The following is a 14,003-nucleotide window of genomic DNA, read 5'->3' on the forward strand; positions in this document are numbered from 1 at the left end:
CCACATTACTAAACAGCACAATTCTAAAATACAGCAACACATTCATGAACATAATACACTGACTAACAGTTTAATAAACAGTAGAATTCTGAGATACAGTCACATGTTCATGAACAGAATTTGCAGGGTTTTGTAAAGTATGGGATTACTGGGAACTTTTGTATCAAAGAAGGACAGGAACAGTTTTTGGATAGCACTAAAATTCTGAAATTGCAGAAACATCTGAAGACTGTTCCTCTTTGAGTATTTATAAGACCATTATGTGTGTAATACCTGACAGCCAAGGTATATCAACTTTCCACTCATTAACAATTTCCACACTGGAGATAAAAAGATGCATTATTTGTTAACTAAGTTAAAGTTGCTTTTGTTTAATGACATCAATCATTGGTTATTGGATGTCAAACATTGGGTAATTGTGACATGTAGTCTTTGGAGGAAACCTACTACGTCTTTCCATTAGCAGCATGGGATCTTTTATATGCACCATCTCGCAGACAGAACAGCACAAATCATGACCTTTCAATGGGCACTTGGTTATTTGTTACTATTACGGCATATCAGAACAAAACTATTAATCCGAGCCTGATTGAAAAACAAAACCATAAAATGTCCTCACTGTTCTCTCAAGATGCACCAGATGATCCTTCAGATCAAGGATATCTTTAGTCGAGTTGGCTTGCTGAACTGGAGCCATCCTCACTTGGTGGATGGTCGGACTCAGTCTGATGAATCAATTTAAAACAATCAAATGCTGATCAAAATAAATCTATTACTACAGTATAAAAATCCTTTTCTTAAAAACATTTTTTAAAATCCTTCACTCAAGATGTATTTAACTTGATCATAAATACTAACTGATATTCTTGTATTACTTCCAAACTTATATTTCATTTATATTATGTAAAATTAAAACACAACCAATATAATGATTTTAATTTTTTCAATAAAAATATTAAAGTCTAACATTTACTTTTTTTTAAAACATAACTTTAACTCAGCATAGGCTTGTAAGAACAGACAGTTAAAGTATTTTATTTTTAATATCACTGTCAACTCTTAACACGAACCTTTCCTGGTCACGGCTGACCATTTCCTCTTCATATCTCTGTTTCAGAGATTCTGTCTCTTTCTTCAGTTTCCTCAACTCGTCATTTAACTTCTGGTTACGATTCTTTGATTCCTCCAATCTTAAATGAAATAATTTTTATATAGTTTTCATATGTTAATTTTCCCATCAAGTCTGGATTCACAACTAGTTTACTAAAATTTAAAAAGACTGTTAATAACCTTCTGACTACTGCAGGCGATATCTCGTTCGACGTCACACCAGTTGACATACAGTACACTCCCCAATTCATATTTCCTGCCGTTTTGCATACAACACTCACCGGAAATACAAAACAGGAAAGTGTATCTAAAAGATGCCTAGCTGCTAATAGAAAAATGTAGCAGGTTTCCTCTGAAGAAGACAAGTAAAAATTACCAAATGTTTGACATCCATCAGGTATTTAAACAATATCCTGCATTATTATTTAGGAGATAGCCACATGGAGTTTTTATATTTATGGGTGTTATGTCATTTTTGACCATAGGAATGGAGGCTGGTTGGAAGCATATAAGTTTCGACTGCTGTACAGTTTTATTTTTAAGCTATGGTTGATGGGTATTAGGAACAATTACCTCCCATGTATTAATTTTTACAATGAGGTGAATAGTGAAGTTCTATACCTGCTTTCAAGAGCCTGTATTTTCTCCTCTTTGATTTCCATGTTTTTGGTCAGTGTATCATGCATCAACGACTCCAGTGCCTTGTACTTGCTGTAAACAAAAGAAAGAATTGGAAATATTAAGTGTGCATACCTTAGGCATGATTAGTTAGAATAAAATGATTTTTTTTTTATAAATAAAAGAGGGTCTATGTACTATTATGTAAGAACAGAGAACATTTTGTTTTCAAAATCTTGATTAGCGATATTTCTAGTCAATTGAAAATTGATTAGCAACTACTGTTTCAAAATGGTGTAGCAATCTCTAAAACTTGCATAGCGAATCATGATGCAATACTGAACAAAATGTTTTCTGAAGATCGTTTGTTTAAAGTTTAAAGAAAAGAAAGACAAGAGACATAAATACAAAATTTTCTTACTTTCCATCTTCAGTCTGTTCAGCATGCACCAACTTTTCCCGGTTTATTCCGATTCTCTCTAGCTCATAAGTTAATTTTTCCAGTTCATTGCTCAGCTGTTGAGATCTTATCTTCTCATTCACCAAATCCTAGAACGAAAAGTTCCATTCATATTAATTATTTACCTGCTGAGAATCATCTTATTAAACAATAGAATTTCAAAGATGTAAAATCATTCACAAATGAGTAGCATCAAAATCAATATATTCATTATTATTACCCATATGGTTAAAAATATCTTGGTACATATCAAAGTGATACTCCCACCAGAATGCCAAGTGTGATGTAACACTTCATGATGTCATCGATTGGTGCACTACAACTTTACAGGAAAGAGTTGAGTGATATAAATTAAGATTGATTATGGCTAATAAATACGATATTAAACTCACTACTAATTTGTATCATGTTTATGTCCTTCGTGAAATAATTTTCATTTTCACTGGCTAAAACTCGTGACATCTGAAAATTATTTCACTCGGGACATAAACATGATATAAAATGGAAGCTCGTTTAATATACTAGAAGTAAGACATTAAAATTTGTTTGATATAGTGACCTAAACCAAATTTAACGACAAACACGAATGTTAAAACTGAGATTTAAAAAATGCAAATTTTAGAGTTTTCAATTCAACCATAATAACAATAAACACAAAGAATTTATCTAGAAGTTGAACTCAGAAGGTAATATGTAACAGCCAAAAATATACGACATTGCTTAATAATTGTGGTCAGTGCCTTTAATACACCTCACCTCTCTAAGTGTGGCCAGAGTTTTCTTGTCCATGTTGACTTCTTGCAACAATTCTTTGTTATCCTTCTCGAGTTCCTTCACACGAGCGCACGTATCTTTCATTCTAACAACAGATTTCTTCAACCCTTTGTATTCTTGTTCTAAAGCACTAAACTTTCCATTCATCTCATCCAAAGACAAATCTTTCAATTCTAACGTTTGTTTCAACTTTCGATTCTCCTTTTCAAACAAGGATTTTTCTTTCTGGACAGAAAATAATTCAGTTTCAAGTTCAATGGCTTCTTTATTCTTCTCCTCGAGGCGTTTTAAAGAACTTTTCATTGTCTCTACAGAGTTCTGTAGTTTTTCATTTTCACTATCAAGATCGTTATTATCTTTTTCTAAAGCTTCTACCCGTTTTTGTGTGATGGACAGAGCTTTTTGAAGTCTTTGATTATCATTATCCAAGTCCACCAAGTCAAATTCCATCTGCTCCATCTTCGTTTTTTGACTTTTCTGAGTCTCTAATGTTTTTTGTAATTGCTGAATTTCTCTATTTAAAACATCATTGTCATTTTCCAATTCTATAACTTTTCCTGAAGAACTTTTCAACGATTCAAGTGTCCTTTGTAACTTCTGGTTTTCAACATTTAAATTAATATTTTGTTCTTCTATTTTTTCTTTCATACGAAGAGAATTCTGAACAGTTTCCACAGTTTTGGAAAGTTTTTTGTTTTCAACTTCAATATCAGAAAACTCTTGTTCTAAGGTCTCAAATTTATCACAGGTCAGCTCAAGTGTTGCAATTTTTTGTTGCATTTCAGAAGATTTTTTTAACAGGTCTGCATTTTCAGTTTCAAGTTCTGCAAGTCTACTTGCACTCTCCTTTAACTTGATGTAGGACCTATTTAACTGTTTGGATTCAAACTCCATCTTAGAAAGAATGTTGTTTTTCACAGATATCGTTTCGTGCAACTGTTTGTTCTCTTTTTCTAAATCCTTAGTCCTTGCATCATTGGATTTTTCATTTCTTTCCCGAATGACTTCTATATTTTGGGCTAAATGTTCATTTTCTCTCTCTAGCTCTCGAACCTGCCTGTCTGAATTTTCTTTAACCATTTCTAAAGTCTGTACAATCTTCTCTTTCTCTTTCATTAATTCCTGGACATTTTGTTCGAGTTCTAGACACTTCTGGGATGTGGTGGAATTTGTTTCCTGCAATTTCTCTACCTTCTTGGAAAGTCTTTGGTTTTCCTTCTCAAGCTCCAGGTTTACAGCTGTATTATGTATCATTGCATTTTCAGCTGATTCTTTAAGCTTTTGCTGTAGTTGTTGATTTTCCAGTTGCAGACGTAATAATCTAGCATTGGAGGTTTCATTGAGTTGGTCTGATAGCGAGCCTCCTAGTCCTGGTAATAAAATTAATTATTATTAATATCATTACATAAACAAGCATAATGTACATTTTATCAATTTACAACTCATTTAAATCAATCTTGCAGTTTATGACTTATCAAAGTCTGGCAATGTATGACTTACTTAATCTACAAAGTCTAGCAATGTATGACTTACCTGAACTACAAAGTCTAGCAATGTATGACTTACTTAATCTACAAAGTCTAGCAATGTATGACTTACATAATCTACAAAGTCTGGCAACGTATGACTTACCTAGTGTACAAAGTTTTTCAATGTATGGCTTACTTAGTCTACAAAGTCTAGCAATGTATGGCTTACTTAATCTACAAAGTCTAGCAATGTATGGCTTACATAATCTACAAAGTCTGGCAACGTATGACTTACCTAGTGTACAAAGTTTTTCAATGTATGGCTTACTTAGTCTACAAAGTCTAGCAATGTATGACTTACCTGAACTACAAAGTCTAGCAATGTATGACTTACCTGAACTACAAAGTCTAGCAATGTATGACTTACTTAATCTACAAAGTCTAGCAATGTATGGCTTACTTAATCTACAAAGTCTAGCAATGTATGGCTTACATAATCTACAAAGTCTGGCAACGTATGACTTACCTAGTGTACAAAGTTTTTCAATGTATGGCTTACTTAGTCTACAAAGTCTAGCAATGTATGGCTTACTTAATCTACAAAGTCTAGCAATGTATGGCTTACATAATCTACAAAGTCTGGCAACGTATGACTTACCTAGTGTACAAAGTTTTTCAATGTATGGCTTACTTAGTCTACAAAGTCTAGCAATGTATGGCTTACTTAATCTACAAAGTCTAGCAATGTATGGCTTACTTAATCTACAAAGTCTGGCAACGTATGACTTACCTAGTGTACAAAGTTTTTCAATGTATGGCTTACTTAGTCTACAAAGTCTAGCAATGTATGGCTTACTTAATCTACAAAGTCTAGCAATGTATGGCTTACTTAATCTACAAAGTCTAGCAATGTATGGCTTACTTAATCTACAAAGTCTAGCAATGTATGGCTTACATAATCTACAAAGTCTAGCAATGTATGACTTACCTGAACTACAAAGTCTAGCAATGTATGGCTTACTTAATCTACAAAGTCTGGCAATGTATGGCTTACTTAATCTACAAAGTCTAGCAATGTATGGCTTACATAATCTACAAAGTCTAGCAATGTATGACTTACCTGAACTACAAAGTTTTTCAATGTATGGCTTACTTAATCTACAAAGTCTAGCAATGTATGGCTTACATAATCTACAAAGTCTGGCAACGTATGACTTACCTAGTGTACAAAGTTTTTTAATGTATCGCTTACCTAGTCTACAAAGGCTAGCAATGTATGACTTACCTAGTCTACAAAGTCTAGTAATGTATGCCTTACCTAATCTACAAAGTCTTGCAATGTTTGACTTACCTAATCTACAAAGTCTAGTAACGTATGGCTAACCTAATCTACAAAGTCTAGCAATGTATGGCTAACCTAATCTACAAATTCTAGCAATGTATGACTTACCTAATCTACAGTCTAGTAATGTATGACTTACCTAGTCTACAAAATCTTGCAATGTATGACTTACCTAATCTACAGTCTGGCAATGTTTGACTTACCTAGTCTACAAAGTCTAGCAATGTATGACTTACCTAATCTACAACGTCTAGCAATGTATGACTTACCTAATCTACAAAGTCTAGTAATGTATGCCTTACCTAATCTACAAATTCTAGCAATGTATGACTTACCTAATCTACAAAGTCTTGCAATGTATGACTTACCTAGTCTACTAAGTCTTGCAATGTATGACTTACCTGAACTACAAAGTCTAGCAATGTATGACTTACCTAATTTACAAAGTCTGGCAATGTTTGACTTACCTAGTCTAGCAATGTATGACTTACCTAATCTACAATCTAGCAATGTATGACTTACCTAGTCTACCAATGTATGACTTACCTGAACTACAAAGTCTAGCAATGTATGACTTACCTAATTTACAAAATCTGGCAATGTATGACTTATCTAGTCTACATAGTCTAGCAATGTATGGCTTACCTAGACTACAAACTCTGTCACTTTATATTAAACTTATTTAACCTACAAAAGTCTGACAATCTGAGGCGTACCTAATCTATAATGTATAGCAATTTACAACTTATCTAACCTAGACAGTGTGGCAGGTTACAACTTATCTATCTACACAGTGTGGCAGGTTATAACTTATCTATCTACACAGTGTGGCAGTTTGTAACTATTCTAATCTACACAGTGTTGCAGTTTTAACTTACTTCATCTACAAAGCCTTACAATTCATGACTTACCTAAACTATTAAGTCTGGCAGCTCCCAGCTCCTGTTCCAAACTAGCACTCTCATTCATGGAACTTTTCTTGTCAAATTCTAGACGCAAATTCTCATCCACCAGCAGCTGTATTTTCTCACGTGCATCATCTCGCTCCTGTCAACAGACGACAATATAAATACTTTACATCTCAAAATTACTTGGTATCCAATGCACTTTGACAAATAACAATTCTTGTATCGGTGGCAAAATCATTTCATTGGATCAATACAGACTGATTTGTTTTCCAGTAAGAATAGTCTCCCTTGAAAATTTTTACGGTCTTCTTAAAATATTTGTTTTCTGTAACACCTGATTCTCCCTCCAAATAGTAAATTACATGGAAACCATTTCAATAGTACTGTTAATTTTGTTTTATATTACATTACAAAAAAAAAAAGAACAAAAAAAAAAAGGAAGATAAAATTCACATTTAACTTCTTTTGTTAAAACAATGTTTTAATGAGTTTACAGTCATAAACATTCATATAGTACATCTAAACAATGAACAAGTCTCATTATTTAAACTGTAGTTTTCCAAAGCACCAAATGCAATTCAAATATATGCCATTACTAATTTGCCAAAAAGCTCATTCGAAAATCATGGGTCGTTGGTACATGTATAACTATTTAAAAGTTTTTTTTAATGTTTTTGGAGTTTGGCTACAGATTTTCTGATCAAATTCACCAAATTGCTATTAATATTTGGCCTTCATCTTAAACTCTAAAGTCTACCAACATACAGAAGTGAGAAGCTCAATTTCCTCCCGGAAATGCCGCAGTTCATTCTCCAGCTCGATGACAGTCTCCACCCGCTTGTGACTGCTGTCGAGTTGATCCTCTAGAATAGCCTTCGTCTCCTCCAGAATCCCGTTCTCCTCTCGCAGCTCCTACAGTCAAACAGGAGAACATACATATCCTTTAAGATGATCAGATACAACAAACATATTCAAGTTGTCATTATCTAACATAACCAGTGACAGTGTTTTATACAGAGGACAATGTAATCTGTCAGTATGCTACCTGACATATAATATCCATGTCATAAACCCATTTGATATTTATAGGATATTAAACAAGCTTTCATTTCCTAACATGTTTATGTCCCGAGTGAAACTTATTTCATGAGGAACATTATTAACTCAGTTAATAATGTTTTGCTGTCAATGGGTCATCTGTTTACAGCCAATAATTAACACTTGTATAACAGAGCGTGACATTTTGATGAGATTTATTAAGTGTGTGACATATTACTGGTGAGGTGACTTGAAAACTTGGATTTATTAAACATCGAATTGATGTTATTTTAGAAGTGTTATAGGATAAATAGAATTCGCTACTCATATTTTTTAATATGTAAAATATCAACCTCATCTGGTTAAGTGGTCTCAGTAGAGCCTCGACAAATACCAATTTGCATAGACTCGAATGATATTTTCTATGTTAAAAACATTTGTGACGAATCCTCTATGTAACACATATATTTTGGGATTCCATCTTATAATGTTATGAATTCAAAACTGTCCTGAAAGTTTCAAAACAAGAACATTTTGCAAACACATTCTCATTCTCAAATACAAAAACTATCTCACATACTGGTTTAACAAGAAGAAATTGTTTGCCATTTGTGAATGCAGTTTAGCATACATACTTAGTGTTTAACACTTAGTTTATATAGTGAGAGAAGAAACCTCCAGTCACCATATAGGTTTCCCCTACAGCATATCAGCAAGTAGGCTGTGATATGCACTTTTCCAGACAGAATAGAACAAACCAGTCTTTGATTTGACAGCAGTGTTGTCCTAAGGTCCCTTTTCGCACCCAAGTTTTGGCTTCGTACACAATAAATATAACATAATGAATGGTAATTTCACTTCAAATCCATATTTTGTAAATAGAAAAAAAAATTAATCACAAGATTTTCTTCAGTCAGGAGCTTTATATATTTCACTAGCAATTTTGTACTGGAATTTCCCAACGTTCTGTAAATGGAAACATCATGTACCCAGTTTATTGTTATTGTAAAGCGATGTAAAGCGACATTGGAATACTGATGACATTCAAATTCAAATATATTATAATAATGCTTTGCCACATTAAAATAAAAACCAGTCTACTTACCTCGACCCCTGTCAAAATTATTCCAAGTTCTATATGGGAAGCGAGAAATGGGGGCGGGGGCAGGGGCACGCACATGCCCCCACTTTGTTGCAGCAGCGATGATTTTTATATATTTATACATGTATACATATATATATATATATATATATATATATATATATATTGGTGTGTCCCCTCCACTTTTTGGCACCTTCATATGCCGTGCCGTTTACAGGTTGGTAATTTTAGATAACATATTAAGTTTAATTAAGTGTTAAAATATTAAAGAAATAAAAAGTACCATTTGTCAAATATATCATATTTTCGATTACCGTTGAATGTTATATTTATTGTGCACGAAGACAAAACAAGGTAGCAAAGAGTTACTGTCAATGACCTTAGTTGCAAATATAAAGGTTTAACAATTCCACAATTTACTAGCTCACATTTTTTAACAAAAGTTTCAGTAATGTTCATTAAAGAAATCTGTTTAGTATTATCCTGAATAAAAATATCACACTAAGTACTCTCAAGTGGTCTTATTAGACAGGTTTCAATGACGTACCTCCATTCGAGCTTTGTAGAACTCCAGTTCATTTAACTTTTCTTTGTATTTTATGATTTCCTTCTCATAAGTGTCAACTTTGCTGGCCTGGAAAAAAAACCCCACTGTGATGTAAGCACTGTACAAAAATACATTGTAATACAGTTTGAATAAGATGTTGAATGAGGCCAGAAAAAGGGTGCACATTTGTGTCTGTGTGCTTTATGGAGGCCTTACTTAGCCTAAAATAGGGGGGATGGGGAGATGTCAAAGAACCCCCCCCCCCCCACACCCCAAAACGAGACAACTTTAATATTAGGACATCTCCAGTTTTGAAACAAGGGCACCTTTTGTATTTGTTAGGGGTACAACCTACATTTCTGCTAGGGTGCAGAGGTAGATCTAGGGGAGGGGGACTCAGGGGCCTGCCCCCCCCCCCTTAAATTTTGCGAGTTATAGTTTTATTATATATTAATTTTCACCCCCCCTCCAAACCCTCCCCAAAATTCCCTCAGCATTCTGCCTCATGTCATTGGCACCCCCCTACCCGCAAATGGATTTTCTGGATCCACCACTGGGGTGTGTATTTTATGGTTGCCTGGTCTCCCAAGGCGAATGAAAACAATGCCAACCAAAATTTCATGCATTTGTTACTAGGGTCTCCACAAGTACTCAAGTACTAGGGCACAGGCCGAGTCTAGCAAGACTCAATTTCGTTCCGAGTACTCGTGTATAGAATTGAATAGGATAGGATAACATATTAACGTACATATATCCAATTAAGGTTCAAGCACAGTGCAAGGAAGAGCATTCTCATTTATTCCTTATTCTTATTATTATCTAGTGTAAGTGTCGGGTAATCATGTCTGGGTCAAGTTTGACCCTTGTCCAATATTTTGGACTCGTGGAAACCCTATTTGTTACAATGTATCATTTTGGAATGTCTAATATGTAATGTTTGTAAAACAACCAAAATGTTAGTTTTGATAATAATTCAATTGACTGGTTCTCCTTTACGTATAATATGTAGCTAAACCAATACATGTTTTCTGAGGAAAATTTTGGGGCCAACCAGTCTATTAAAATAAAAAGTATTCAGAACACTCGACAGATTTCATTTACCAGCTACAATGGGAATGCATGACTGAGTGATTGGAATTCAGTGGGAACTATTATTATTAAAATCAAACCAATCGATCAAAATTGAAGCAAAAGCCCTTTGTGGTTTTTGAAAATAGCTCTACCGTTCTTTTTAGAGCATTGCATAAATTGCATTCAAAAGTACTTCGTTTGCATGTGCAAACACAGATTATTTGTTAATACCCTTTCGTTCTATGATTTCAAAAGACTGTACATTGGAAGAAGTTTGTTTATACATGCATCTTATATTTCTTAACAAACAATTTTACCATTATAACCATTAATTTATAAGACAACTAACAAGACATCAAAATCATTGCACACTTTGGGTTGAAAAACATCAACATTTATAGATGGTTCCTTACTTATTATACCCTAAACTAGAAATATTGTAATGAGTTACCTTTTCCTTGAGAATATCAATCTCATCCTTGAGGGAACGTGTTACTCGTGAGTCCTGCAGAAGCTGTTGATTCTACAATAAAACAAAGCAATTATCAATAAACAAGCTGAAATACAGGAAGGTGATCTGACAGATTAAAAAAACAACCCAACCCCCCAAAAAAAAACCCAACCACAAACCTCAACATTTTTAATATTAAAAGCTTAAATAATTTTTAAATATTTGTACATTTTTCAGAAGCCAAAAATAACAAAAACAAAAAGTTCCGTTTCAGTGTTAAACTCTACATCTCAAACTGTATACATGTATCACTGATAACGAAACAACACAAGAAAGAAATTAAATTAATCCTATAACTTACCCATGATATCCAGGTTATAATGTAGTGGTTAACAATGGTATGCAAATTTAAAGGTACATGTGCAAATTTGCAAGGTCTAGGTAATAATGTGTTGCTGTCAATGGGTTATTTGTTTACAATCCAACAAGACCTGTATAAGATTTAGTTAAAATGTACGACATGAAACTAATCGTGATGTCATATTACCGATGGAGGCGACTTCAGTACTGTAATTTACTAAATATAGAATAAAAATGTTATTTTAGAAGTGTTATACGATATATAGACTTCGCTACTTGTGTTTTTTAATATGTAAAATAACAACCTCGTCTAGTTAATTGGTATTTATCTCGGTAGAGCCTCAACAAATACCAATTAACGTACTCTCTTGATATTTTCCATATTAAAAAACACCTGTGACGAATCCTCTATGCATGTTTCTAAGAGTTTAAAGATCAATATGTTTTGGTCATGCAATCAGGTTCCAAGTTAACCTTGGTCAGTGATGTCTCACCTCATTCTTCAGCTTGACAAGTTGATTCTTCACATCATCCAGTTCATCTTGAGTGTCCGAGAGATGCTCAATTTTCTCTTCACTGTCAACAGAATATAATGCTTTTATTATCGTATAAAAATTAAACCAAAAGATTTAACAAAGAGTCAAACACTTTGGACCATGGTAGTAATGTCAAATGTCTATAAGATATTTAAGTTTTAGTCAATGAAAACCCATACATATATGTTTTAATGTGGCTTTAATAAATAATAAATATAAAATTATGATACTAGTAAGTTTCTCTCTAGGATGTTTGTTTATCTCTGAAGCATTTTCTACACTGAAAGACGTTTAAATGTTTTCCACCTAACTGTATAATTTATGCAATTATCAAACCTTATCATTCAAGTTCCCTAAAATTACCTATCTATAAAACCATGGTTTTCCTATGTCCTTATATTGCGTATGCAACTAAACACAGCAGGATGAGTCTCTGTAAAACAGAGAACAAAATAGTAATTTTTGGTGCACATCAGTCATTTACCCGATACTTTAGATGAAAGTAACATAATATAATATGGTAAACCAAGGGTAGATGCTGATGGATCGATTGTGATGATAAAATCAATCTTTGTTCATTTTGCAAAGCAACGTGTCAAGCTAAAATTATTGTTATAAATTTAATTTAAGTTCTTGACTGCCAAACCCTGGTACCTTTTTAAAATGTATAATAAACTATGTATGTAAACATGTACTAGAAGGATGTAAAAATGTTGCAGGATAACAAAAATTGTAAAAAAATTAAGCATATGGATGAATATAACAAATCAGATAAGTATCAGTTAACATTGATGAAAACTACTGCCAAAAATCAAGAAATTTCAAACATTATTTTACGCAGGTTTCACCTTAATTACCTGAACCAAAAATATGTAGCCCATGGTAAGAATTGATAATTAATAAACCTCTCTTTAACACACTGCCACAAGAAAGCCAAGTTTGACATGTTTTGATATCAGGTGGTGAGCAGTGTGTCCAGCAGTGACCACCCTTCTTTTCCGTTTGAAATAACACCAGCCAATTACTACATGTAGCTACTGACCAGTGGCCACCACTTGACCACCTGTCAGGGTTTGCACAAAAATAGACTTCATGTGTCCTCTTTGTGCGGAATTCTTCAAAAGCACAGAGGGAACTTTTCAGTTATTTCAGATCTTATAAATTTAACATACCGGTAAAAAAACAACCTGAAATTATTTGATTATTTTATTTATTTAAAATACAAAACTTGAAAATCTCGAAAAGTCTATTTTGCAGACATTGTTAGAATCACTTTGTTTCAAAATCTGTCTTATTATTGATACTTAATAAGGTTATTACAACAGTTTTACTCATTGTGTCAACATGTTCTAAAATTAACAATGCCATGCTAATGTTGTAAGACTTATTCATAAATGTTATCCACATGGCCTACAAAAATGTTGTCTTTAAATATTGCTTGAAACAGTGTTTGTATGTTTGAAAGAGTAATGGTTGTTATACAAAGTGCTTTTTATGCACAATTTATTGTACTTGTCAAACCAACTAATTGGTATGTTCTTACATCTTACATTCAAATATACCTGATCTGGTAATACCTTTCAAGTTCTTCTGATAATCTGCAGGTGTAAATGATTAAATGTAAAATTGTAATGGAGGGTGACATGTGCAGACTGGAATATTACTATAGAGTATGAACGATGGACACTAGGGACAATGTTGATAGACTGCAGTTCACTGCCACACTGGGACACCTGTGCCACACTGGCCTCCTTTAAATCTGGCCAGGACAGACAATAACTGGATCTCATCTCCTCTTTTATTGATGTTGATTTTACATGCAGTATTTTCATTACAATGCAATTTGTGGGCTTAACTCTGAAATGAAGTGGAAATGAATGGACTAATGAGTTATCTGGGACCACCACAAGCAAGGCCACACTTGTATAACCAACTCATGGCTCTCACCTCTTGTTGACCTGCATGCTGTCAATTAAACCAATGATAATTGTCTGAAAGGCCAATTGGCAGGGGAGCCTCTCAATTGATTATCATAGCAGTTGGTTTGTATTGAAAATACACCTATTTCTCTTAACTATTTCTTCATATGCAATAGTGTAAGTTGCAAGCCGGCAGTCTCAATATCAATATCAGACAGTCATTTACATGTTGATTCACTCGTTTCAGACAGTCATTTACATGTTGATTCACTCATTTCAGACAGTCATTTACATGTTG

At 33.6% G+C, this 14,003-nt stretch overlaps 1 protein-coding gene across 4 annotated transcripts in view; it reads right to left on the reverse strand.

Annotated features, from left to right (window-relative positions):
- The window catches only part of LOC121371596 (girdin-like), a 91,263-nt gene that overhangs the window by 16,926 nt on the left and 60,334 nt on the right, over window positions 1–14,003 (reverse strand). For all 4 annotated transcript variants that reach the window (XM_041497604.1, XM_041497601.1, XM_041497605.1 and 1 more), the window contains exons 8-17: window positions 11,745–11,826; window positions 10,891–10,962; window positions 9,369–9,455; window positions 7,447–7,593; window positions 6,685–6,820; window positions 2,945–4,332; window positions 2,150–2,277; window positions 1,732–1,821; window positions 1,071–1,190; window positions 620–725 (exon numbers count right to left, since the gene is read on the reverse strand). In XM_041497604.1, coding sequence (XP_041353538.1) covers window positions 620–725; window positions 1,071–1,190; window positions 1,732–1,821; window positions 2,150–2,277; window positions 2,945–4,332; window positions 6,685–6,820; window positions 7,447–7,593; window positions 9,369–9,455; window positions 10,891–10,962; window positions 11,745–11,826 — 2,356 coding nt within the window. The remainder of the gene's footprint in view (window positions 1–619; window positions 726–1,070; window positions 1,191–1,731; window positions 1,822–2,149; window positions 2,278–2,944; window positions 4,333–6,684; window positions 6,821–7,446; window positions 7,594–9,368; window positions 9,456–10,890; window positions 10,963–11,744; window positions 11,827–14,003) is intronic.

This window comes from Gigantopelta aegis, chromosome 4, assembly GCF_016097555.1.
Source record: "Gigantopelta aegis isolate Gae_Host chromosome 4, Gae_host_genome, whole genome shotgun sequence".
Lineage (NCBI taxonomy): Eukaryota > Metazoa > Mollusca > Gastropoda > Neomphalida > Peltospiridae > Gigantopelta > Gigantopelta aegis.